This window comes from Nelusetta ayraudi, unplaced genomic scaffold, assembly GCF_046127955.1.
Source record: "Nelusetta ayraudi isolate G7.1 ecotype Tasmania unplaced genomic scaffold, CSIRO-AGI_Nayr_v1 ptg000004l, whole genome shotgun sequence".
In the NCBI taxonomy this organism is placed as follows: Eukaryota; Metazoa; Chordata; class Actinopteri; order Tetraodontiformes; family Monacanthidae; genus Nelusetta; species Nelusetta ayraudi.
This window is the reverse complement of record NW_027466054.1, coordinates 8,792,604-8,820,356: the sequence shown is the minus strand read 5'-3', so window position 1 is coordinate 8,820,356 and position 27,753 is coordinate 8,792,604. Positions and strand designations below refer to the sequence as shown.

The 27,753-nt window shown below is 48.4% G+C and overlaps 2 protein-coding genes across 3 annotated transcripts in view; one reads left to right on the top strand and one right to left on the bottom strand.

Moving 5' to 3' along the window:
- LOC142892901 (nephronectin) overlaps window positions 1-27,753 on the bottom strand; it is a 342,593-nt gene that overhangs the window by 193,507 nt on the left and 121,333 nt on the right. The gene's annotated exons all lie outside the window — the stretch shown is intronic.
- znf827 (zinc finger protein 827) overlaps window positions 4,225-27,753 on the top strand; it is a 73,197-nt gene continuing 49,668 nt past the window's right edge. Inside the window, exons 1-2 of one of the 2 annotated variants that reach the window (XM_076033051.1) lie at window positions 4,225-4,782; window positions 24,222-25,523. In XM_076033051.1, coding sequence (XP_075889166.1) covers window positions 4,740-4,782; window positions 24,222-25,523 — 1,345 coding nt within the window. In that variant the 5' untranslated portion in view covers window positions 4,225-4,739. The remainder of the gene's footprint in view (window positions 4,783-24,221; window positions 25,524-27,753) is intronic. The other variant, XM_076033042.1, reaches the window with a different exon arrangement.

The following is a 27,753-nucleotide window of genomic DNA, read 5'->3' as shown; positions in this document are numbered from 1 at the left end:
AAGGCCAAAGTGCACAAAGGGGTTGAACCACCTGCTTCTGTCACACTGTCAGGATGAAGGAGAACAAGTGCAAACAGGGTGAAGTGTGCGTGTGTGTGCGTACGTACGTGCGTGCGTGCGTGCGTGCGTACGTACGTGCGTGCGTGCGTGCATGCGTGCGTGCGTGCGTGCGTGCATGCGTGCGTGTGTGTGTGTGTTGGGGGTACTGTGTAGGATGGGGACAGGTGGCATGCCGGACAGCACTGGCACAGGCCACCCTAGGATTTATCACTCAGCGACAGTCACGGCTGGGCAGGGGACAGATGTTTATGTTTACCCCAGGGCAACATCTGACTGGCCAAGCCTAGCGTGAGCCCACACAGCAAGAAGGCGAGGGGAGGGAATAAGAGGCGGGGGGTTCGGGGGGTTGGGGGGGAGTTGAAGAAGGGAAGGAAAAAAAAAACTCTAGGATGGTGAGTCTGTGCCTCCAAGGCACATAAGCAAGTTAGCTCATTTCTCTCCAGTCTGTTCCATCCTTCACTGAAGCACCTGAAACTCATTTAGCCTGGCTAACTGTTGTACCACTATGGGGAACGGCTTTAATAAGTAGTAATAATACCAGCTGACAGTGTGAGCTGGGAGCAGAGAACTTGCGCCAGCTATACAGAGGCAAGGCTAAACAATTCATATCAACCTTAAGCATAATCTACCTCCACTGAATGAAATGGGTAACAAATTCAAAGCTTTTATTGTGCCTTTTATGTTGGAAATCCACAGTCGGTGAGCTTTTTTTTTTTTTTTTTTTTTTCTTAATTAAAACAACAGCAAATGATAGAGTTTATTAAATCATAGAATAACGTACTCACTGTTAGATCCTCTGAATTTCCAATAAAGGTTAATGACAGTGCTTCAGCAATAAAAGCAGTTGTTTTTATTCCTAATATATTTGCCTAAGATTTCCATGCATTGGTATACCAATGACTTTTATCGCTTGGAGGGAGAAAGGGACAGGTGTTTAAATGGAGTAAACAGAATTGAATTGCAGAAAAATGTAAAATGAATCAAACTTTGTTCTCCTGTTTATTTGTTGAAAAAGTATAAATGATTTACACCTGTCAAATGTCTTGTAATGGGTCCGGCGAGTCTGAGATGATAGCCGCAACACTGCTGTAATAGCTGCAGCTGAGCAACTCTGACTGTCAAAGGTACATCCAGTGAAGCGCTTGTCTGGTCAGAGTCAGACAATGTAACAGGGAGGATTCCACAGTGTGGTCCCTAGTGTCAGACTAAATTCAATTAACTGGAAGCACAGGTCTCAATTTAGAAGAAGCCTTTTTTCTTTTCTTTTTTTTTTCAAAATCTTGTGAAATGTGGACTTTGCAGGAAATTGCCTATTGAGATTTGAATGAGAGTATAAAGGTGAAGTTTGCCAAGCTAAATATTCAACTACAGCTCTACTAAGTAAGTCTTGTGCCTAATTATTTTCAGCAAATTTCAAACTCTCATTTACTTTTCTGCCATCCATTTATTTTTACAATTGTAACTTGTTCTGTGAACGTGCTGCACAACTTTAGTGTTATTTAGCTATTTACTAGGCAAACACCGAAGCCTTCTCTCACATATGAAGATATACAAGCATAATCCCCTAGTTAATAAAAATGCCAATTTTACCTTTGAACATCACACACAATCAGATTCATTAAGAATGAGACATGTGCATGAGAGATATTTTAGATATGCTGCCTTCAGGGACAGTTCGGTAAAAACGTGTGCAGAATGTGCACCCCATGCTTGACCCTAAAGGTGAGTTCATGTCAGTGTCAACATGCCTACTATCAGTTGATCATTCTGTTGCCAGCTTTACCTCAGCTGCCTTCTCCTGTCAGTATCAGGGAACAGGCTGTGACCTCCGGGTGGTGGCAAGCTCAATAGGACACTGAGGCTGCATTTACAATACATAGTTCAAAACTCATTCATTTCCTCTCAAATTGGGGCAGCTCTGAACATGAATGTTCATTGCTGCATATTGAACCAACTATTTTATGTATATTTATTAATTTTTTTTTTGGAGATTGGTCGCCAAAATTGTGTCAATATATGCCGGTTGATTCAAATGCAAGCAAATGTTAAGCAAGTCTAAATGCAGGTATTGGATATGGGTCCTTTATATACATAGTTAATGTTTATATATATATATATATATATATATATATATATATATATATATATATACATATATATATATATATGTTTACATTTTGATTCAAATTTTAAAGATGTCAGATGACAGCAAAGTCCACTGTATTCTCAGAGTTTAAAATATTTGATTGTGCTTCATGTTAATATACATGTATTACATACACTACAGGAGTGTTCTCTCACCATTTTTCCGAACGTTTTCTATAATGTACAGTATACACAAAGCCGCCTTTTACTCTGACAAACCCATCCAACATTAAAAGGCTTAAAGTTCATCTCTATTGTGATGGTTCATGCAAAACTTTGGAAGCGTACTTTCCTGAAAATATTACACTGAGTTCACGCACTATGCACTTTTCCCTGAGGTAGTAAGAGACATTATCTCGAGGTCATGACATCTGTATATTTTATGCCGTTCACAAAAAATGTGAACATTTGAAAAATACAGAAAGTAAAGCACATTGTTCTCGTTATCGTTTCTGTTTCTGTCATTCATGTAACCGCCTGTCAATAAACACTGTCCAGCTTTAAGGACGGGCAATAAACACAGCTGTCTACGAATGATAAGTGTACTAAAAGGGCTGTAAACCATTGTATTATTCCGTAATGAAGCCCACAAATGAAACACCTAATAGCATGTCTTAATCATTTCATGCAGACGATACAATAATATATAACTCCTCTCTGTTTGTGGAACACATTTTGCCCATTCTCCTCCTGATAGGCTGTATTTAATCATGTTGTTCTGTTTCCTAATTAGCAGAAATGCAAAGTGTCTTTGTCACCTGTGGACAGCCAAGAGGGCTAATTTGGGCTTCTCACTAATTGCCACGGTAACGAGCCTCCTGCGCCTTCACTGGGGGTGGGTGGAAGGCATGGCAGGAGGAGGACTGCAGGATGGAGAGATGGAGGGACGAAGACACAGCTCTCCTCGCACACGGCCGAGGTGTGAAAGAACGCGGCAGGCCAACAGAATGCAGCCTGGAGGAGTCCAACAGCAGGGAGTGGGGGACAGCCTGCGCTGTGAAAAAGCCCCAACACCCAGCTGAGAGGGAGGAGGATTCAGCTCTGGCCAGTTCGGCTCTCTCAACTTTGATGAGAGGATGGCTACAATGGGTTGGATAATTGCTGGAAACGATTCTGACACTGACACCTGTTATTTCTCCCTCCCCCACCTGAGTTTTTCTTTTTTTTAAAAGGTTCCCACACACCGGACCTATTTTTTTTTCTTTTCTTTTTTTACTCTGTTCTTTAAATAAACACTTTTTGATATAACTCAGCAGGCAGTTTTTAAATTAGAAGCCTGACGCGTGTGAAGCTATGTAGCTGTGTAGTGTAATGGACGGTGACAGTTGGAAACCAAACAGATTTTTTTTTCTTCTTTAAAGGCAGATGTTTATGTTCTTAACAGATGATTTGCTAGAGCTGCTCAGTTTTGTTTAGTTTTTTTTAGAATTGCTGTCTAAACTGGTAAAGGATTGACACTGCGCTTATTTTAACGGTCAAAACAACAACAATAATATATTTTATATCAGCATGGTCAAGTTGCAGCGTCAATTAAGTGCACTTTTCAAAAAACAAAACGTGCATACAAATTCCTCTAATTCAGTTGCAGCCTAAAACACCCGCCCTCCTTTCAATTATTTCTTCTAATTAAAAAGCAACAACATGTCGCCAACTAGGAAATTCATTTATAATTCTAACAAAGACAGAAAGAAGAGTGGATATTTTTTTTGGTCCACAGAAGGCTGTGTGACTGACTGTCCGAGCTGTTGTGTCAAATCGCACGAATTGGCATATTTACATGCGCTGCATAATTAGTATGCACTCATAAAAACGGCATATTTATTTTATTACTTAAAAAAAAAAAAAAAAAAAAAAAAAAGACATAAAGAAAAAGAAAGACTGAACCGTGTTTCACAAAGGCAACCGGGGTCCATCAATATGGTCTCCCCGGCCGCGCTACATTTCCTCCTCCTCCTCCTCCTCCTCCTCCTCAGCAGCAGCAGCAGCAGCAGCAGCAGCAGTACACCCTGGAAGCTTGGGGGGCACCTTGTCCGTCCGTAACGGCGCTCTCGGGGGCGAGCTCCTCGGATGTGTGCGTGTGCGTGCGTGCGCGACGCGAGCGTGTTGGGGGCGCGTGCGCGAGAGTGTGTACTTTGCGCGTGTGCGTGCGTGCGCGCGCGTGGAGGGAAACGAGAGCGCGTGTGACCGTGCTGGTGTGTGCGTGTGTGAATGTGTGTGTGTTCGCGCGCGCGCCTGCTCTGCTGTTGCTGCCCTTTGATCCCTGCATTAGTGTTAGTTAGGGGCTCGGAGACACACACTTGCACCGAGAGCAGCCATAGTCAAGACACGGCAACAACAACAGCGGCACCTCCTCCGCCGCCGCCGCCGACTCCGCTTCCCCTTCATTCCCCCAACAATACACTTTAAAACCGAGCAAAGCCAGGTGCACGACCGAGTCCCCTGCCATCACTGGCGCCTCCGGTCTCAATGGGAGAAAACCTTTTTGCTTCTTATCCCCAAACGAGGACGAGAATGTGATTAAAAACGGGGGGAAAATGCCAAGGAGGAAGCAGGAGCAACCCAAGCGCCTGCCTTCACGTAAGTGTTCTCGCTCGTTTCGCCCGTTTTTCCAGCGGCTCCGCCGTGTGTTTTTTTGCGCAGTAGTTTAGGGTGAAAGAGGTGAAACAGACAAAAGACTCGGCGTAGGTTATTTCTCTCCCCCCCCTTCTTCTTCTTCTTCTTCTTCTTCTTTTTTTTTTTTTTTTTTTTTTTTAGGTCCGAGCGAGGCAGCCATGTTGTAGGCGATGGGCAACGTTGGCCGAGGCAATGAGTGGATAAATGATAGCGTGGCTTTATTTTAAAGAGTATAATCGATAGGGGTCCGATTCCGCTAAAGGTTGCGGTCAGTTGCCATACGTGTCGGTCGTGTGTGCGGAATAACGGCCGGGCGGTTTTCGCTAATGTGGTCGCCCCTTGCGAGAGGTGGCTTTTTTCGGGCAGAAAAAAGGGGGAGGATCTGCGAGTCTGGCCGCAATAAAATGAAGGGTCAGTCGGATCAGACGAGCCCGAGTCTGGCTCCCCTCGGTAGTCCCGCCGTCCACGGCTAGCTACGGCGCTATCTAGCAACGGTCGCTAAACTTCATTTCCTCGGCGATAAACGTCCAACTTTCGCCTCGCAGTTGTGCTGCGCATTCGCGGAACCGAATTCGTTCGCGCGTTACACAGCCGTCGACTTTTTCAGGGGGGTTAAAGAAAAGTGCGGAGACAATCTTTTTGTTAAAAAAATAAAAAAAAATATTCATATCAAAGCCAGTGTGTATTATTTTTCCACCCCTCCCTGTCTGCATGCAGGCAGTGTCAGAGCCATGGTCGGTCACCTGAAGTTCAGGGTTTTCCCCCCCCCTTCCCTTTGCAGCCATTCATTGCAGACAGACTACGATCAATACCGCGGTTAGAAGGGGGGGAAGCGGCGCTTCTTGCTCCCCTCCGCTGCCCGAGACGCCTCTCTGTCGCACTCGGAACTCATTTCGATCCTCCCACCGGCGAGATGATTTAGGCAGGAGGTTGGTTTTTTACTTTTGCACGTTTGACCCACCGTATCCTGGATGTTCGTATTGTGCCTTTATCAGTCCAAATAATGAGCAAGCTGCAGTACCCCGTTCTGGCCGCTAGAGGATCACTATGATGGTAGTGAGGAATGACAACCAATATTGAAGGAATGATCTGAGAGTGTGACTTCTCTCTCTCTCTCTCCCTCTCTCTCTCTCTCTCTCTTTCTTTCTGCCTGCCCCCCCCCCCCTCTCCCCCACATGATCATTTGCACTTAATAAATGCGCAAGAACATAGCTTAATTAGTCACTGGTATGCAAATGCAATGAATAACGACGTGATTCATCTTTAAATCAACGGTGGCCGGGTACATTTATCTTCTGACACTATCTTCTTCATTTCTTAAATGTCAGCGCAAGCCAGCTGTTCAGCAGAAGCAGCCGCGATCAGGACGGTTTTCCAGAGTCGTGTTTTAGTTTGCTGCTGTCATGTGAGCGAGGGAGGGAGCGAGCTGCTGCACCTGTCACTGTTTTCGCATTCTTGACACATTAAGTTTAATGTATATCGCATCAGGCGATATGCAAATGCTACTGCTGCTGCTTCTTCTTTTTTGTCAGAGCCAGTACACAGATCAACTGTTCAATTGTTTGACCTCAGCTTGAACTTGGGGAAATTTCAGTGGGTGGCTGAGAAGCATAGAGGTGGAGACAGTAGTGTGTGTGTGTGTCTGGCTTTGTGTATGTGGAAGTGACAGAGGGATTTTTTGCACAGTTAGTCCATACTGTATGTTGCATAAGGAGCACGTAAGCCACATGGTTGGACTGCGCAGAACAGGGTCACGATTTATAACCGAGCGTAACCCACTGCAGCCTTTTCACCAACCACTCTGCATACAGAGACTTCATTTTAAGGACCTTGTCCGGCGGAGCCGTGTTCTGCTCGTCACCAGACAAGCATCGACTTGTAAAGTGCACAGTGCAATCATTCGATAACTTAGGGTGTTAGCAGGGGACGCATTAAATGAAAGCCTTTTAAATAGTTGTTTTATTTAGCAAAATGTAAATAGGCTTGATGCGCTGCAGACATAAAATCATCCTGTAGTACTACGTTACTCCCAAAGGAGATGCAAGTTTATTGTTCTTTTTAACATCCCAGTGCAGCCTGAAGTGAAATATCCACCAGTCAGTTTTTATCTGCTTTCAAGTTATTAGGACATTGAAGCAGAACTTTGGCAGCTGTAAATGTAACCTAACTGAAATTTGCTGTTATGTCAAATGCATTGTAATGCATCTGTTGGATGGTTATTAGGCCATTTTATACATTTGTAATGAAGTAAAACCCCTCCAGAAAAAATAAATCTTATTTCAGTGCAACACTGACTCTTTACTGATGATCGGCATGCCAGACTGAGGATCAACCAACATTTCTAACTTTTGTTCAAGAAGAAAAAAAAAAATCACCACAAAGTGTATTTTTTGTTAATATTTACAAACACAATGAAAGGGCACTGAAGGCTTCATGAGTTTAAATCACGTCTTCTTTTTTTTTCCAATCCAGGAGTTGTGTCCCTTTTACAGTCAACAAACTATCAGAGAAAAAGTCTGAATTTTGTCAAAAGCTTTTTTGCGCTTTGTTTTGGATCTTCCCACTCTAGAATTGAAGTGTCACCTCATGCCATTTGCTGTCAGTCTGTGTGTTTTCATTATTCAGCCAACAACACCCCGATAGTGTGCCAGCCAACAAGCACAATCTCGGGCTTCAAATCTCTTCATCTGTGGTGAAAAAGGCCAAGCTAATACACTGGCTGCGATGCTGGAGGTGCTTTATCTTAGCACAGGGCCAAATATATGGGCCGCGCGGCTCAGTGTGCACTGTCCTATTGTCTGTGGCTCTGCTCGTGAAAGGAGACTATTCTTTAAGCGTGTGTGTGCACAGCATGCACATACGAAAGTGAACACACAACCTGTGTGTGTGTGTGTGTGTGTGTGTGTGTGTGTGTGTGTGTGTGTGTGTGTGTGTGTGTGTGTGTGTGTGTGTGTGTGTGTGTGTCGGCGGGTCCGTAAGCCGGCTATGGAGGTCACAGTACAGTATGGCGCCTTCACTCTTGACAAGTAAACATGACCTTTGGTGCCACGACGGGAAGTGCCATTCTATATGACCTTGTGGCGTCACTGCTTGTGTGATTTGCCTGTTGTATTAGTCAGTCTTAGAAGTCTGAGTTACCAGGTTGTTACAGGTAGACTGCTTGGTTAGTTCGGATGATTATTGTGATAATTGGCTTTGCCGCTGGTTAATCTGTCTTAGTCTTAGTCTGTATTTCTATGTAATAATATTTATTTACTTACTATTGTGTATGTATGTGTGTGTGTGTATGTGGCTTATATTTATTTACTACGTGCCTACAGAACAAGATTTATTGAAGTTTCTAAATTGTGTTTCTAAATTGTTTAATTTAAATTGTTGTATTTTATCAAACGTAAAGTAACAAAAACATGATGTTGGCATTGTATATGGACTGTCGTACAGCCAGCTCCCTACACATTGGCATTTGGCTTCAAAAGAATTCTCCATCTGTCGACCGCCGTGTGAAAAAAAAAAAATATATATATATATATTTTTTTATATATATATATATATATATTCCAGCCTTTGTTACCATCGGATACCTTCAGGAATTCTCAGTTGGTTTTCATTATTGTTCTCGCAGCCTGAAAAGACAGCAGCAGGACATTCCATAATCACTCAAATCAATTCTGTACCCTCAAGAGCATCTCCTCTCTTCTGCTCACTTCTTCCTCTGTTTCTTATGTTTATGAAATGGATGGGCTGGGGGGGATCCCACATTTTCCCCAACATATATCTGCTTCTTTTTAAAGCATGACTATCTGCCGGGCTGGGTGGCTTTCTACCTTAGTGTAATGGTGGGTCACTGGCTCCCTTCCACTTGCCATGATTATAACGACCTTGGTGGGGCCGGGGCTTGAAATCATTGGTTTAAGGGAAAATGAGAGGAGAGGAAAATGAGGGGAGGTTTCCATTTCACTCTTGGCTCCAAAAGTTTTTTTTTTCTTTTTTTCTTAGAATTTCTTTCTGGACTAGCAGTCCCCCCACAAGGCAAATCCCACCAACCGCCTGAAACTCATGAGGCTTTGGCACATGGGCATCGTTGGGTTGGTGAAGTTTAAGGGGAAAATGTTGCATAAACTTTGACTTGGAGGAGATTGAAAAGGCATGAGATTGGTGGACTCGGCCGACGCAGCGTCGTCGGGTAGAAAATAATTTTGCTTTTCAAGGATGCGCCCTGCTTTTGGTCAGGTACCACAAATACAGTGACTTTGGTTAAAGAGCTGAGTAAGCTGCTATTGGCTGCTTTCAAACAGGTTTAAATACAGTACAAACTGCAGACTTTTAACAGCTGTATTGCCAGTGCTTCTTTTGCAAATAGACCTTGTCATATAAAGCAAGTACATTTGCATTAATATGCCTACTTAATGGACCCTTTTTAGCTCTTATATACTGATGTGAGGTTATGCATTGGGGTCTGTTGCACTTTTCAAATCCACCCGCTCTCCTCCCTCTTGTCGTTTGCTCTCATTGACATATCTAATGCGCCAAGTAGTTTCAAGTCAAATTGCATGTGGTCTCATGTCCTTCCTGTCTGTTCCTGTCCTGCTGCACTTTTTTTTCCCACAATATGTCAGCTATGTATCATGAGTTTTTTTTTTTCCTCTCTGGCTACTCCGGCTTCCTCCCACAGTCTATAGACATGCACATCAGGCTAATTGGCTACTCTAGATTGTCTGTAGGTGTGAATGTGAGAGTGAATGGTTGTTTTTGTCTCTGTGTGTTGGCCCCTCGATATACTGGCGACTTGTCTAGGGTTGTCACCCTGCCTTCGCCCCAAGACAGCTGGGATAGACTCCAGCAGCCCCTGACTGCAGACTAAGCGGTGTAAGAAAATGGCTGGATGGATGGCTGGATGGCTGGATGGATGGATGGATGGATGGATGGATGGATGGGGACACGAAAGATGATGGTCAAGATGCTCAGTGTCCCCCCCAAAAAAGGTCTTAAGAATCTTACCAGGCTTTTAGATGCTCACTTTTAAAGCGATGCAGTAACGGTTTGATTTGCATTCATATTTCAAGAGAATATGAACTTTTCACTGAGCTTTCTCAAAACATTTATTTGATTGTCACTCAACTTTATAAAGTACTTTTCTGATGGTTGTTTTTATTAAAGCCTCCATGCCTTTTTTTAAGGTTGAGGGGATAAAATTACACACATCCATTTAAAAAGAAGAGTTGATCCTGCACTCTGTTGTCTGCTGGCTTGTTTGAAAAGCCAGTTCTGATCATTTATATCAAAGTCCAGTTCAGACTGTTCTATGAAAGAACTGCAGTGATATGAAATGGCGACCGTTAACTGAGAGCCTCTGACTCATTTTGTTAAACATCTCATCACAAATTACTCAGATCGGAATCAATAGCACAGAGAGAGCTGAAATCCCCCCCCCCCCCCGTCCCACCACCACCACCCCACCTGTCAGATGGTTGTTATCTAATAACTTCAAAGTTGTAACCCTAACTCTCAGAGCAGAGGATCCGCTTCAGCTCAGAACCGGAGGGACGGCGGCGGCGGCGCTAGCTCACAGCGCGGTACCTGGCCGCCTGTCTGGTCTCAATCAGACCCCCCCTCTGTGTCGAATGGAAGTGCCTCAGCCGCGGTAACGATTTTTCCCCGTGTTGACAAGTCACAACATGGAGATCTACAGCTCGGAGAGCAGCCCTTTGGCTACGCAGAGCACTGCTCGCACTGAGTAATAGCAATCTCACAGGAGTAGCAGGCTTTCAGCTGGCAGCAGTTCATACGGAACAGCTCGCTGGTGCAGCTGGGAAAGACGGAGCGGGAGCGAGCGAGCGAGAGAGGGATGGAGGGAGAGAGAGATGGAGGGAGGGCCGGGCAGGCGGGCGGGCGGGCGGGCGGACGAGGCAGAGAGGAAGAGCTGTTAAGAGCTTTGGGCGGTTTCTCTGTTGTTGTACCACACAAGTGTATCCAGGCCCTGCAGGACGAGCCTTTAACGGGCATGAGGGATGGAGAGCATGAGAGGAGAGGAGAGGAGGAGGAGGCGGCGGCGGCGGCGGAGGAGGAGGTGGTCTGTGGAGCTGAAGTCGGCCAGTCGTGCCAGACGCCTGGTCTAAACAGGGATGTGATTTATTGTCGGACTCATGTTTCACTCCTAGAAAGACACTAAAATTACATTGTACAGATATAAAGCGCATCCTCAATTGTCTGAGGAGAAATGCCATCGCCTGTGGGCTGTTGAGACATTTCGCAGCATGTGGTTATTCTCCATGCAGTATGTGGAATTGGGAATTTTTTTTTTTGGCATAAGGCAGCATGTGATTTTTTTTTTGTGTGTTCAGCTCCTCGGCCCGTCGATTTTTCTCGCGTTGCTCCTCCTGCGAGTGTCTCTCCCCCCCCCCCCCCCCCCCCGCCAAAACTTTCCGCGGCGCGGCGCGCTGTGCGTTTGGCTCTAATAAATGCACTTGGAGAAAGTCCGTTATTCAATATAGGTCACGGCCGCACGTATATTTGCTGGGGGGCTCAAAATGGCTTTTGGCCAACGCGTTGATCTTTGTCGCCCTCGCCGAGTGCACTCTGCACGGCGCCGTGCTACGAGGTGACCTCACTTCCTGTGTGGGTAGAGGAGGGCAGGAGGCCTCTCGCGAGCACATGCAAGCAGATCCTCGTCGAGAAGCGCAGCGTGGCTGCAGTTAGCCTCTAGTGCACCAACAAGGCGGACCCCTCGCTCCTCTCGGCCGTGGAAGTGTTTCCACATTGTGCGTTTAGGCAGTCAAGAGCAAGGCTTAGGCTAATGTCTTTAACTAGCCGGGGCTAACAGCTGCGCGTCTGCAGCTTTTTGGGCTGCGGGATCAGTTTTATAGGGAGATTAAAAGTACAGGGAAGGCGGCTGGGTGGGTGGGTGGGTGGGTGTGAGGGTTGTTGGGGGTGGTGGTGGCGGCTGTCAGACACACGGGATTGTGGGACCATAAGGCGGTGACAGCTCTCTAGGGAAACAATATATCATCTCTAAGAGGAGAGTGTAAGTGTTTGGCTGCGGGACAAAAAAAAAAAATCCCCGAGAAGTTAGAATCATTGATGTGATGTCATCTGAGAGAAAGCCATTGTCAGTGCGGCCGTGAGATTATTTATGACCCCGAAAGAGGCAGGTAAGCGTCTTGACTAATTCATTTGCGTGGAGGAGGCTTTCCCGTCCACGCAATATATTCACAGCGTCCCGCTAATGCATTAAAAGAGCCGGCATGCACGGGGGTGCCATCCTCTCATTGTTTACCAAGGGCATTTGGTCACTTGGGTTCGCCCTTGTGCGGCTAATGAGATTAGCTAATCACTGGATATTTCATTGTGAGCGAGCGAGTGAGGAGCCCCCCCCCCCCCCCCCCCCCCCGACTCCCCTCCCCTGTCGTTTACGGGCACCTGCGAGGAGAAGCGAAGCCGCGGAGAGGGGGGCTGGGAGCGAAGCGAGCCGGGCACAAATTGGCACCGCGAGAGGACGGACGAGTGGATTTAGGACGGGAAGCTCTTCCACAAAGAGGCCCAATCAGATGGCACCGCTCCGTGATTGGCCGTATGCGAGTGCGCTGCCCACAAGTGTTTTGAATGGGGGCCATGTTGGTTCAGATTGCCATGTCATTAATCCCTTGTACTCTACAGGGGAGTGGTCAGCAGCACATGTATTTGCACTTCCTCCAGAAGGTTTTTCTAGATTAGCACAAATCCTCCCCAGAAAAACCGTTTAAAAACCACATTTGGCACGCACGAGCAGACTTTGTGCTCATCGCCGGCCAAAGACAGCCACCCACCCCACTGCCCCCCCACCCCCTGTATCCCGTTGTCCATCACCCCCTTCGCATTTATTTATTTATTTATTTTTTGCATCTGTTTTATCCGCCACCTTGTCGCCCGGCCCCATGTCGATTTGGACAGGCCAGTGTAATTGTTTGGAAACTCGCTTCTGTCATTTGCATGTAGCAAGCAGCCACTTTGCCAGTTTCAGTGGTTTGACCTTGTTGTACCTGCCAGCCAGAAATGAGATCATCAGAGGAGTAGACGAGAAGCTGACATCTCTCCTCCACCTACCCGTGGCTTTAAGTGATGGTTGTCATAGCAATCATTATGCCACGGAACAGACTCGGTGGGTGAAGGATGGCTTTGAATGCGGCAGCCTCGGGTCACAACCTGGTTATGACAGAACAGACAGACCTACGAGGGCTGCGGCGCTACGGCCCGCGCTAAAGTAAACAGGGGCATACATGAGCGCCGGGTTCATACAGATTTCAGGTGAAGGAACGTCTATTTTTATTGTGATTTTTTTTTTCCCCCCCACCTGCACGCTGGAGAAAGCGAGGCAGGTGTCGGTGTAACGGAGAAGGAAAGAGCAGCGCGGGGTGGGGTGGTGGGGGGCAAACAATGCCTCTCTTTCCCATCAGCTGCCCTGGCCAGCATTTAACATGGAGATTGGAAAGGGAATAAGACGCCTCCCCCCACCACCTCCATTCTCCCTGGACCTGCATGCAAATGAGGTTAGCGGTTAGCATTTCCTGCTGGGCCGTCGCAATTCTTCCCCTGCTCCTGCTCTCTTTCCCGTCTTTTTTTTTTTTCTCTCCCCCTCAGTAATGGCTCGAAAGTGCTTCCCCCCTCCCCTTTCCCTGGGATGAGGACCGGGACCAATGCTGATTAGTGTCCCCGTCCTAAGTGACAGGCTAAAATTCAAGCAGACGCCGCCTTGGGCGCCTCTTCCAACCAGCCGTCACAGTAATACGGCCACATAAAGAGGCGTCTCCCCACCGCTGCCCCCCCGCCCCACTTCCCCTCCGTCGTCTTCCTCTCCAGCCTCGTCTCTGAGTGGCGCTAAGAGCCATTGCCGAAAACATTGTCCCCATACATTCATACAAGCGTGCACATATAGAATTACCCCCGCACACCCCCGCCCTCTCCTCCTCTTGCCACCTCCCACCGGACCTCGCTTTGTGTCCCTGGGTGGCTGGCGCTATAGAACCAAGTGTCCCTTTTTTTTTTTTTGCCAGCAGGGCGATTTACAAACAATACATGGACGCCGCAACACACTCCCACCTTCCACCCTCCCACACTCTCTCACTTCTCTTCCACAGACACACAGTCACCTTTGTGAGGAGCCTCGGCATGCCAGCGAGGGCTACGCGGTATTTATTATTCACTACCAAAGTACAGCAGAAAGAGATTGTACCGTCTCCGATACGCATGGCGAGACGTTTCGCGAGGTACTCGGACGAGGCGTCCTGCTTGTCAAATGGTGCATAATTGGCAGGTTCTCAAGGCTTCCCCACTCTTAATCTGTGCTGCATGTATATCTCCTATCAGAGATATACACAAGGAAGTGTTGTTGCTTAAAGGTTCAGTGGGTAAAATTTGGCTTCATTTATGATGTTTATATTGCTAAGCTTAACATACAGCCCATAAATACAGTAATAAAGGTGTATACTCACAGTACAATAAACAGTTCTTATATGTACATAAGAATATACATAGAAGAAGGGTCCTGCTCCCGGTTAGCTGCCATCTTGCACTGCCATATTACCAAGGAACATGGTGATGGACAATCCGCCCCGCCTGAGTGCATGTTTCCTATGTAGGGTGAATGCTCGCGTCCTCAAATAAACCAATGAAGAAGAAGGTGGACGAGGTATCCAGGTTTGTGCTCGCAGGCCACCGTAGTTCACTGGCGAGCTCGGGAGAAGGAGAGTACGGTGTCCCTAATTAAGAAAAAAGAGTGCTGCAATTTAAAGTATAACCCCTTGTTATCCCTGTTTCCTCTTAAAAATCTTCAAATATTACACACTTAATCGTTATTTATTTTATTATTTATTTCTGTTTAAAATTTCCTAGTTTAAAAAGAGGAACATATACATCTCGTACATCCATTACGTCTCTGTAGTGGAAGTTGTCTCTCGTCCTTGGGTAGCTGTAGCTGTAGGATGCACACCAGTGTAACCCGAATCCACACCGAGAGGAATTCATTGGGAGGGAAAGCAGTGATGTCAGTCAAAATGGAACGCCGTCGACGGATCCTTAGTCTGCAACTTCACAGTTGCCTATGAAGAATATGCGTTTTTGCGACCGGCCACGTTTCACACATGTAGACAGAAAGTTCCCTCCCCATTTGTGCCATTTTTCATAGTGCTGCATGTGTTGGCATGTATTCTGTTCTGTTCCCGGAAGTGGGATGCCACCCACGCGTGTCAGTCCCCAAGAGAGACAATAGCTGAAGTCTTGATGAGTGTGGACCGTTCGGATCGCTCTGCGTTATGTGGAATTTGGACATCATGTTTACAGAATGCCTTGTTTTCCCTCTGAATTTGTCTGACTTTATTGTGCTAATGATGACAATGACGCTTTGGTATACACCACTTTATTATGTAAAATGTTCTATCACTTGCTACCACAAATAGGTTATCGGCCAATCACATGGCAGGATCTCAAAATGGGGAAAGGAGATTGAAGTGACTTTGAACTTGGCTGCTTGTTGGTGGCAGACTTGCCGGTCTGAGCATTTCACAAACTGCTGATTTGCCGGGATTTTCGCGCACATCCGTCTCGTGCAGCCATTTTTGCAATGAAGATGTTTCCCCAAATTGAAAAATATCCACTGATTTAAGCACTCAGTATTAGGGTGTACCAAAGAAAGTAGGCAGTATGTGTAGCTTGTTGATAACTTGTGCAGTTAACATCTTCACAACATTTCCTGATCTGATTTAAACGTCAGCAAGTTGTCTTAAAACGTCTGCATACCTAAATGCATTTAGCTGCTGCCTTGTGATTGGCTGATAAGCTCTCTTTGTAAAGAAGCAGTTATTGTTTTTTTGTACAACCATGTTTGCTGTGAAAAAATCATTTTAATGGCTGCAGATCTGGGCTTGCAGATTCCATTCAATAACACAGCTTGACTCATCATTACCAAAAACACCTTAAGCACTGAATTAGTCATTCATAATGAACTAAAACATTTTGGCAGAGCCACGTAGTTAAACTCTTTGTTGATTGTCCAAACTGGTGTTTTGGGGAAACCACTTATTTTTTGTTGTCTTTCTCACCTTGCAATTGGCTGCTTAACATTTGATTCTCTGCTGTGACACCAATTCCTTGTCCCTGAACGTGCACAAAGCCAAAATTGGTGCCGTTGCCGAGCTGAGGCATGATCCAGTTTGGAAAGCCATTAATTTTGACTAATGCCAGTAACCGTGACTGTCCTTGGGAGTATTATATGTTTTTGTTGATACATTTGTCAAGATAGACAGCGGTACCATTTGATTTAAATATTTTTTGAATTATTTACATTATTGAAAAAACATTTTCCAGTAAATATTACTGGGCTCTCCGTAGTCTGCAAATATAGTCCTTGAGTCATATCCAAGTTTAGAAATGGCTTAAAGACTTTGGCAGACTGCTGTTCTGTGGTAATAAAGAGAGAGAGAGAGAGAGGAGAGAGAGAGAAGGTTAAAAAAACCCATCTCTGTTCAACTTAAATATCATTCCTTAAAGTGGCCATCGGTATGGGACAGCAGATAAAAGGTCCCAGTTCTCTGTCGCTGGTTGGAAATTAGAATTATCAAGTGAAATTAATCCGGAATGTACGTTGTCTGTGATGCACGTTTTAAAGCTTTAATGCTCTGATTGGTGATGTGTCACCGCTGATTAGCCCATTTTCATCACAACTTAGTGTCATTTTCTGGGTAAGAAAGTTTGCTACAGCTCCCACTGTACAATATTACAAGTATCTTACGCACACTCTTCCCAAACAATTAGACGCTGAAGCGCATTGGTCCTGTTACCTTTGGACAGAATAGTCCAAAAGAATTAATTTAACAATGCATGTCCTATAGATATTGACTGCAATGGCTTGTTGGTTGGTTGGTTGCTTGCACTTTTGAATGACTTCTGTGTGAAAGGTTATATGATGTATTGCAAATTATATCAACAATAATTTCAATCAGAAATGTGTAGATGAAGCAGTTGAGGCATTTCAGCCCACTAAGGACGTTGAAAAGCATGCTGCTGCACACAGTATTAGTAAAACTTTCCTAAGTCGGGCAAAAGATTTTTTTTTTATTCAAGCATAGGTTTCCATTGAGAATTTTTGTACTTTTGTCAACATAGTAAAACCAGTTGAATATTGTAGCTGTCTCTTCTAATTGAAATATTTCCATGTAATCAGATAATGCTGATGTAGATGCAGTCGACCGGCTCGTCTCCCACTGGGACGACAGATGTATACCTTTGATGACACATTTGAGGATATATGAGCAAGCTTTTTTTTATTTATTTATTTTTTTAACACGAGAGTTTCTAAAAAGGGAAGGGAAAAATAAACCCGAGGGCAAAGTGCACTTCATCTGCAATGAGGAATTTCAGAGGTCTGGGGCTCTCAGTCGTCTCATTCTCTTCCAAGAACACTTCTCCTTCCTGTTTCACCTCTGGCGTGCTGCCCAAAGTACCCACAAACCACCAAGGCCAAGGCCAAAAATACACAGATGGTGATTTGCACTACATTTCAGTATGACTCAACCACCATCATATATATAGCCCCTCTGCCTGGCCCCTGATCCTCACTCGCAGTATCCCATCCCCTTGTATTCCATGGGAAAGATGGGCTTTTTATGTCTGTGTCTCTGACTGCCAGTCAAGGGAGGACAAGCGACACACGATAGCCTCAGTCGCGGTCAAGTCTGGTTCTAATCACGCCTGAATGTCTAACGTAAACCTTTGTGAAGCCACCGGAGGGGTTTTTCATTTGGATCCAGCAGTGGTCCAGTGGCTTGCACGATAAGGTCATGGGTTTGGACAGGGGCCTCTCTGTTCCCAGTGTGCAGGTTCTCCATGTGCCTGTGTGGGTTCTCTCCGGTTACTCTGGCTTCCTCCCGCACTACAAGAGCGGGCGGGTCAGGGCGACTGGTCATCTGTAAGTGTGAACGGGTGTGTGGTTGTTTTTTTCCCTGTCCAGGGTGTGCCCCACCCTCACCCGGTCATTGCTGGGATTGAGTCCAGCCTGGTGTGGAGTAGGGCTGCAATGAGATTTAAGCGTTGCCGCGTCGTGTTATTGTTATTGCAAATTGCTGAATGATAAAATCACACTGCAGCCGCTACATGCTCATTTGTACCTGCAGTGCAGTACTGAGCACTGAGGGTGGCCGTGTCGCTTGTTGTTTACGTCCTGCAAAAAACAGGAAGAGGAACGACTTCTTCTCCGAAAAGGCTCGAAAACTCTGAGCCAAAGTTTCGCAATATTCCATAGAAAATGAAGCAGCGAAACACGTTGGGTGCAAACTCTGCGAAGCTCACCGAGCATTCCATGCTAGCACTACGGCGATGCGCGAAAGCCTAAAACGGCGACATCCCGGAGTCGCTGTATCATCACGCACTGCAGAGAGGAGTTCACAAATAACTTTGAGGATAGATGTTATGTATTTATGTTTTGAATTCCATGCTTATTTGGTAATTAATCATCAGCCTATGACAGACACAAGGTGAAAAAAACGAAAATCGTGACTAATTGACTAATCGAAAAAATAATTGATAGATTAGTCGACAACAAAAATAATGGCTAGTTGCAGCCCTAGTGTGTTGTAGGTTAAGCAGCGAAAAGTAATGGGTGGATACTCATTCTGTTGTGAGAGATCTGTCAATCACTTTTCAAAGAAGTGTTTGGATTTTCCATGGCAGTGTTACCAAATTCGGTGCTTGTGACACTGTTGATCAGTTCATCTCGGTGCAGCTATGAGAAATGAGTTGTTGTTGTTTTTTAATATTATTAAGCCTGACCACTTCAATTGTGTTTGCATTTTATCGTGTTTCTCCTAAAACCTAACTGATGGACTTCTCTGTAAAACAAATTCATGTTGCCAGTGGAGGTTGGCGGTGGGCAATTTTGACAGACTGATGGCCCATTTTCTCCTGTCAGAGGAGGGCGACGCGTCTGCCTCGCCTGCTCCCCGCACTTCCAGCTAAGTTTATTTGGAGCATCTGCGTTGCGTTCATCTTCACACTCGCAGTCCCGGTTGTGACAACAGTAATAAAAGGAAGGGGGATGAAGGGAAGCGTGCATGAAAGGGAAAAAGGGAAAGGGAAAAAAAGCAGCGGATGTATAAAGAAGATCAGGCAAAGTTGGAGATCATGGAAAAGTGAAGGGAAGTGATCCTGATCCAGTGTGTCCCAATTAATGGAATTACCTTCCTCCTCAGGAGAGCTACTCGTCATTTGCGGAGACAAGGGCCCGCCAGCGGAGCGACTCTGCAACCATATTGTCCAGCAGGCGCTAATAAGGCAGCCCTGACCGCCGGGCGTGCTCATTAGCATTGCCCGCGGCAGTGGCAACCCCTGCCAGAGCCCAGCCGGACACTTAATTACTGCTGTGGCTCCTTCCTCACTAAATCCATACCACCACCACCACCTTCCTTCCTTCCTTCCTTCCTTCCTTCCTTCCTTCCTTCCTTCCTATGTCCCCATCATCTGCTCCCTACCTGCTTGCCTCCCTCCCTCCCTCCCTAACCTGCCCCTAGAGACATAAACATGCACGCTGCTGCTGCACACACACACACACACACACACACACACACACACACACACACACACACACACACACACACACCACCCACTTTATTGTGGCACTGATTTAAGACTAATCTTTTTTGGAAATGCGTGTCTCTTGGAATGTTGTGGCCGTCTTTCATCTGATCTCCTTTTGATGGCATTGAGGCCAGGAGCAGTCGTGAAGATTTGAGTGATTTTTTTTTTGCCCCCTCCCCTCTCTCCTCCCTCCCAGCCCCACACTGCCTCTATCCAGCTCGTGCACCCTCTCCTTTGGCCTCTCTTACTCTCATTGCTATATTAGCTCATGGGCATGACTCTCATTTTGACATCAGTGCTGTATCGATGCACCCCTGTCCAGCCTTAATCGGCTAATGGCCTCCTCCTCTGTTCAGCCCCGGCCAAACTAGCCCCTCCCCTGCCCTCCCCACTCCTCCCTCCGCCGTCCCTCTATCTCTCCCAGCCTTCCTCCTTTTCCTTCCTCTGCCTTTCAATCCCCCTCTCCCCCTCCTACCCTGCTCAGGCCTGAGGTCAGCGAGGCCAATTTTCATGCCTGGCTAAGTCACAGTATAGGTGTGTGTGTGCGTGCGTGCGTGCGTCTCAGTGTGTGTGTGGGTGCGTGTGCGGAAGGAGAAGAGATGTTAGTCAGCAACCTCACACAAGTCATGCGGTGGGCGACCTCCTGACCTACCTCCGCTGCAGTGCCCCCCCCCCCTTAACCAGCGATCGGGTTTGGGCGACAGAGGGAAAAATCCAGCTGACTTCTGCACGATGCCCGCGTGCGCAGGCACGTGCACATCTCCGCGACCTAGAGGGAAAAAAAGGTTATCCGAGTAGGGCTGCAACGATTCCTCGAGTAATTCGAGTATCTTGATTACAAAACAATAATCGAAGAATTTCATCTGCTGTCGTTTAATTAAATTTAAAATCTCATGTTTTGCACGGGCTGTTTTTAGTGTGACACAACGTGCTTGCGTCACAGGTCATGGATGTATTATAAGAACTGGATACCGGACTGGCAACGTGGCGGTGGGCGGATTTCTTTCCCAGTGGCCATTCGAGGTACTGCAGCAACAAAAAAAAATCCCCTCGTTCTGATTGGCTGCATGCTCCAGGATCGTTCTGATTGGCAAAAGATCATGTGAGTTACAGAGGCACGATGGACAGTGACACTCCTGCGCATGCTCCATTTGCCCATTAATGCGGAAGTCAAAACCTTTTTGAATGGGCCGCCATCTTGGACTCATGCAAATCGGGAGAAGACAGAAGCCGTTTGGCAACGCTAGCAGGGTTTCACGCTTCTGGGACGCTTCTGAAAACGTGCACGCACAACTTCTGGTGTAACTTGCACACTGACGTTCTGCTGCAGAGCGGCCTTTAATTAAGCCAGTGCACGTTTTATCCGATTATTCGATGAATCGATGGAATATTTGTCTGAATCATCGATTGCCAAGAATATTCGATAGCTGCAGCGTCATACCCGAGCCGAGTTCGCGAGCGGAGGTTGTTTGTGGCGTCACGAGGTGAAACGGCGGACGGGCGCCAACTACTCACGACGCCCGCCGGTTGTTGCCCGTAGCTCCGCCCCCTCCGCTCTTTTCGCGAGTCACAGAGGTGCTTCGTCGGGGGAACGTTTTCAGCTGCTGAGTGTGTACATTTCCTGCTCAATCTAGGGGGCGGTTCATCACCAAGCCCCCCCACGTCGCCGCGGCTCGCCCTGCGACTTGTCACGCCGGGTTATTCTCATATTCCCCTCCACCACGCCACCCACCCCCACCCCCGACGTAATGCGGCCCACTCCCCCACCGCGCTATACGTCGTGCCGCGGCCCCTTCGGAGACAGTCAGCGCACGGCCGCGTGCACACACACACACACACACACACACACACACACACACACACACACACACACACACACACACACACACACACACACAGAATCACCAGCCGCGCGTGAGCGATAACAGATCCCGACTGGCGGGCACCCCGCAGCTGTTTGTCTCAACATGCAAGTCATCCCCGCCATTACACCGCTAAATGCTTCCCTCTCGGTGGCAGACGCTCGCCGCCTCAGCCCGTATCTGCGTGCCTCCATCACTTGGGGGGGGGTGGGGGGGGGGGTGCTGTCACCAAGCCAGCCTCTGTTGTTGAGTAGCAGCATGGTTGAATGCATGTCAGGGACAAAAAAGGCCCGATGGCAGGCAAGGATTCGCAGCATTGAACAAGCCATGTCAATAATCTTTTCACTTTTCACTATATATGTGTATATATATATTTGTATGCATGTATGTATATATACACATATACAGTGTGTATGTTTTTATATATGTGTGTGTGTGTGTGTGTGTGTGTGTGTGTGTGTGTGTGTGTGTGTGTGTGTGTGTGTGTGTGTGTGTGTGTGTGTGCGCGCGCGCGCCGGTATATGATTTTGTTATTTTTTGTTAATATAGATTTTTTTTTCAAAGTTGGAGCAAGAAAAACAAGTAAAGGTTGGAGTTTTCATTCATTCATTCATTCACTCACTCATTAATTCGTTCACTGACATCATAATGTAGGACCTTTTAACTCTCATTCTCGGCCAGCAAGTTTTGCATAGTTTTGCGCACGAGCGCTCCCCAGGCCGTTACGCGAGACGGACGCACGTCAGCAAATGCGAAGCCTAAAAAGCGAAGTCCGTCCCCCTCTTTAGAGCCCGGGCCGGAGACCGCGACCTTGTTAAATGTCATTCTGCCTCTGGGTGTGTTCGCCTGTGACACACAAAGCCCCGGTAGTGGAGTGCATCAGCGCACGGTTGCCAGAGCTGTGCGTCCGGCTGCGTCTAACCCTAAGGTTTGAAAAGTGGAAACCTTGGAAGCAGGAGGGTTCAGCTTCCAAGTCTAGACCTCGGGTCAGCGATCCAGTGATTTCCCTCTAACCGCATTACTGCCATTAGTGGCTCTCGCCGCTTTCCTCTTCTTCTTTTTTTTGTTCCTTTTTTCTTTCCTCCTCTTTCGCATGTCACATGGAAATGGGTCAAGCCCTGCCCTGTATGACTCACTGGCTCCTTCTCCGTCTCCCTCTCTTTCTTTCCTTCCTGTTAACCCTACTCAGGTGGCAAAATGGTTTTCGAGGTGCACTGGGTTCGCAATTAGTGCCTCGCGGTGTTATTTCCCATTCACAGTCAGTGTCACAAATACCAGGGGTTAATCGTATGTGTTTGTGCTCCTATGTGGGCATCACGCTAGACAGACCATTAGGACAAAACCCCGGGGACGGTGATAAAAACTCACTCTTTTGTGTTGACTTTTTTCAGATACTCCAAAGGTCCCAGATGACGTAGAATTGGTTTTCTAACTAGAATCAGTGTCTCTGGGCTGGCGGGGAAATCCTTAGAAAGCCTTCCTTTGCTTGTTGCGCTTGCGATGTTTTCATACAGCGAGTGCAAAAAACACATTAGAAAACAGCCCTGGGTGATGTCACAGAGGGCACTGATACCTTTCCAGGTTAGTTGCAGCTCCCTCAGATGAGCTTTGTGTGAACAGAACTTTTTTTGTTTTAGCAGGGAACTATACAAGATTTGCTGACAGCTTGTGAACAGAAGGCCTAAGCGCTGTTTTCAAAGCGACCTTTTAATTTTTGTGCGAGCCGCTGGAGGCCCTGTGTGAGGCCCTGTCGCAGCAGCGGGTTGCGTTCGCGGTCACCTCTGCAGGCCACAGCTGGCCAGATGTCGGCCGACTCTAATGATCCCAACAGGTTGCTGGGACGGGGTTGCCTCGCAACCGCTTTCCCTTCGCCCGTAAACAGAGAGTGCAGACGCACCAGGCCTCCGTCGGGGTCGCCAAGGTGAAGACGACTTGTGTGCGCACGTCGACGTATGTTTCTGTGCAAAACATTCCCAACTCAATCTCCCATCGCTCCGCGGCTCCCTGCGAGCGTCTGACCGTTTTTGTCAGGGAAATCTGCCTTCCCGGCTTTTATCAGATGTTTTGCGAGGTTGTGTACAGTAACCCGGAGATGAGGTGGAGGCGGAGGAAGAGGAGGAGGAGGAGGGAGGAGAAGTCAGCTCTGACATTTTGCTTTGCCGAGGCCCTGGTGCTTCTGACATGTTCTTATGGAGGTTTGTTAATATGTATCAGGAATATTCACTTTTCTTTGTTCGCCCTTGTCTGGCAAGCTGTAATGTTTTGCTTATGAATATTGATACATGAAGTGTATATTAATGACCCTTGGTGACCTTAACCCTATCCTTATTGGCTCCCCGGTGGTATCTGCAGGCTTATGAATATTAATCTAGTTCTGTAACCTCCATTACCCTAATCTTTGCTGTCTAGCCTCCCAGAAGGACCCGTTGTCATGGTAACCCCTTTACTGGGCTCCTCCAGACCAATTGTGGAAAAAAAAAACATGGTTGAAAAAGGACAGAAAAATCTAAATTACTCAAACATCTCTGATGCGCCCCGAGGAAAGCTGCCGCTATATGAGGATTATTTTACGTTGTGTGTGTGTGTGTGTGTGATTCCAGAGGTTCGGGCAGACGACTGCGTTTGTTATTCCTTCATTAAGCTCCCTCATCTGATTAGCACCGTCGCATCATACAGGCATTAAACCGTAGTGGGAACTAACAAAAATAAAAAGTCTTTAATCATCTTTTATGCTTTACCGCCGTCTACACTCGGTCCGGCTCTATTACTATTCCCTCAATGCAACGCGCGGCAATAAATGTTTGATGTTCTCATTTTCCCCCCCTCCTCGTGATGTTTAATGTTTACTGGTTAGAAATTTAATTTGCAGCGTCTCACTGCAGGGATACGCACATTATCTAAAGGAGTAACTCAGGCCGTTTGTCCGCGTGCGTCTTTTTCCAGATGTGGACAGCAGCGAGGACCGAGGGCCCGGCGACGCTCCCGCCGAGGAGGAAGCCTGGTTCGGGAACGCCTCGGACACGCGCTCCGACTCGTCCTCGTATGGAGACGCGCAGGACGAGCTCCTCCTCGCCGGCCCCCACCACCACCGCCGGGGCTCGTCCCCCGACGAGCGGCAGGGCGCCGGCTCGGCGGGGGACGGCGGCGCCGTCGACGGCCCCCTGGGTTGCTCCACGCCCGTCCACCGCGCCTCGCTGGAGCTCCTGGGCCTGGACGGCGGCGGCGCCTTCTCGGCCCAGGACACGCTGTCGTCGGTGGTGTCGTCGCTGTACGGCGAGGCGGCGTCGCGCGCCCTGGGCAAGCCGCTCAGCAGCAACCTGCGGCGCCTCCTGGAGGCCGGCTCGCTCAAGCTGGACGCCTCCGGGGAGCTGCTGGGCGCTCGCTCGTCGCGGGGCGCCGGCCGCGACTCCCCTCCCGCGGGCCCGGCGCAGCCACTGACCCTCTCGCCGTCGTCCCACCACGCCCAGCAGCTCAGCGCTCTGGCTCGCAAGCTGGCCGGCAGCAACGGCAACAACAGCGGCTCGGCCTCGCCGGCCTCCTTGGCTCCGTGCGTCGGCAACGTCAAGCAGGAGCCGCACGACCCCTTCAACTCCGTCGCTCCCACCAACGGCAGCGGCGGTTTCGTGTGGGCGGGCGTGGCCGACAAGTGGCCGCCGGTCAGCTGCTCCACGCCCCGCGGCTCCAGCCTGTCCCCGGACTCGGCCATCCAGAAGCTGAAGGCGGCGGCCAACGCCGTCCTGCAGGACAAGAGCGCCGTAGTGTCGTCCTCCACCACGCCGTCGTCCTCGTCCGCCTCCTCGGCAGCGCCGCCCGCCCTCGGCGGCGGCCGGGGGGACGACGTGGTCCGCTTCGACGCCTTCAGCTCGCCGTTCAGCGCGCAGTCGGCCAGCTCCACCCTCGCCGCGCTCTCCAAGAAGGTCAGCGAGCGGAGCCAGGCCTCGTCCACGGCCGGCGCCGCCAGCGCCGCCGCCGAGCACCAGGGCTCGGCCAGCTCCTTCCTCTCCCTCGTCTCCATGACCTCCTCCGCCGCCTTACTCAAGGAGGTGGCGGCCCGGGCGGCGGGGAACCTCCTGGCCGACAAGAAGGACGGCTCGTCGGCCTCCTCAGCCGGGGTCCTCCAGGAGGACGTGAAGCCCCTGCTGGACAAGAACCAGAAAGCTCCCACGCCCTCCACGCCGACGCAGAGCCTGGAGCTGCTTCTGCCCTCGACGCCGAAGGGGCGGGTCAAACCCAACAGCCAAGCAGGTAACCTGAGCGCCGCAAACACCTGCAGTCAAAAAGTCAGTGAAACGACTGCAAATCATTGTTCTTCCCGTACCGAGCTGGGCACGTGACCTCTGTGTAGCTGGTGTAGCCCTAAATCCTCACACACACTATCAAAGAGGGGACGTACTTGGATTCTAAAATGTGTTTTTTGCAAGGATTAAATCTCTGTTTTCACTGTGACATTGGCTTGACAATACGACAGGGGCTCAAGTGCGACACGGGCAAAAAGCAACAAGTTGCGATAATTTAAAACACGACGTCCTCGTAGTTGCAGAAAAACTTGTTTTTTTGGTCATAGCTTATTTATTTGTGCTAAATTTCCCCTCGAGAATGAATTAAGTACCTGACTGTCTGTCTGTCTGTCTGTCTGTCCCTCATCAGTCTCGACAGCCGTCCCTTTAGGCTAGTCTGTCTGTCTCGCCCAAAAGATTCTATCTATCTGTCTGTCTATCTATTTATCTGTCTGTCTGTCTGTCACTTATGTATTTTCACCCATCCCGGTTCACCCAGGAACTCATTCAGCTAATGTCACGAGGTTCAAATTAGAAGTGTTTCAGAGTTTTGTGTGCCACAAGATGTTTTCCATCAGGATATCCCCCGCCCCCCCCCACCTGCCCCTCACTAGCCCCCCTCGTCCTGAACGCAGTGCGTCCAACAGGACAAAGCAGAAGCCCTCTGATCAAATGTGGTCGTCGTCGCCGGCGCGGCTTCAAGGGTTTCTACTAGCTTGCCGGGAGAGGGAGAGAGAGAGAGAAGAAAAAAAACCCGCTCGGCGGCCGTAAAACTTCCGCAGCACGGTTTCTCTCGTCGTGTTGTGGTTTTGTTCTCACCTCGCTGGCGCTGGAGTAGCGCGCAGCGAAGCCGCAGCTCGACTGTCAGCCGAGCGGAGAGCGTAGCCGAGAGAAAACTGGCCCTGGCTGGCCTTCCTTCCAGTCTGGGAAACAAAAAAAAAAAAAAAAAAGGTCTGTGGGCTCAATGGGGGGGTTCAGGCTGAGACCTCGCTGCCTTCCCAGACCGGCTCGTTTGTGCTCGGATGTGTGCGCTTGCCAAAAGGGGGGCTGTCAGTGTGCGCTCGGCGCAGTGGGGAGCCCTGGAGTCTATATCCATCTCGGCAGCCTCCTCCTGGCTTCAGCCCCCACTAACCAGAGCCCTCTGCACAGATCAGGCACAGCAGACTCGGGGCCAAACACATCATACTTTCCACTGAGTGGATACAGATGCACACTCGCACACACGGACACACAGACACACACAGACACGCACCCTCTCGCGTCTGCTGTGCCTCTCGCGTTCCACCATCTCTCCGCTGCTCGCAGACGGCCAGGCGGTAGCGTGCACTGCGCTGGTGTGCGGACGTCTAACCTAAACAAGATTTTTTTGTTTTGTTTTGTTTTTTCTCTCACAGTTCTCACTCTTTCACAGGAAGTGAGAAGGCTTCAAAGTGCAGCCCCAGCGCTAAGTCGCCTTGAGGGAGGGGGGGGCAGAATGTTTTCAGGGAGATGGATGGGCAACTGCCGAGGGATTGTGGCGCAGCCAGCGCCCCCCCACCCCACCCCCACCCCCACCCCTGCCACATCTAAAATGGCCGGATCAAATTGACTTCAGACAGACGAGGCAGTCGATGTAATATTTTGTGATCTGCATGTTAAAAAGGGGTTTGTGCTCTAACCCGAGAGCGTCAAGGTCGAGCGGCGCTCTGGAAGGGAAAAAAAAGGAAGGGGAGAAAAAAAAAGGCAGGTAGTTGTTTGGCCGCCCAGACTGAAAAATGTGACCTTGATTATCGACTGTCATGTCCTGTTTGATTGCCAGCAGCTCCTCTATAAATCTGCATTGTGTGGGCACGGCACTCAGCGTCCACATTCAGCGTCACAACCCCCCCCCCCCCCCCCCAGAATGCTTTTTAGATATTTAGGAACTAAAGATGAAAGCTTTCAACTTGCGCACATTTTCCCCCCTCTGCGTTCTGTTTCTGCTTTCCTCATCTCCACTCTAGAATAAGAAGTCATTTTTTTCAATTTTTTTTCCCTCCTGCATTGTGACCGGCGCTGTGCTCGGGAGAGGTTGGGCCGCAGATGGCAGTTTATTGTTGCAAATAGGCAGTCTCGAGGTTTTACACCTCAGGTCAATGAATGGCTGAGCACAGTAATTTCACCAAACACTGATTACCAGATGTTTTTCAAGGAACGGCTCTGGAATACTTATGAAGCCA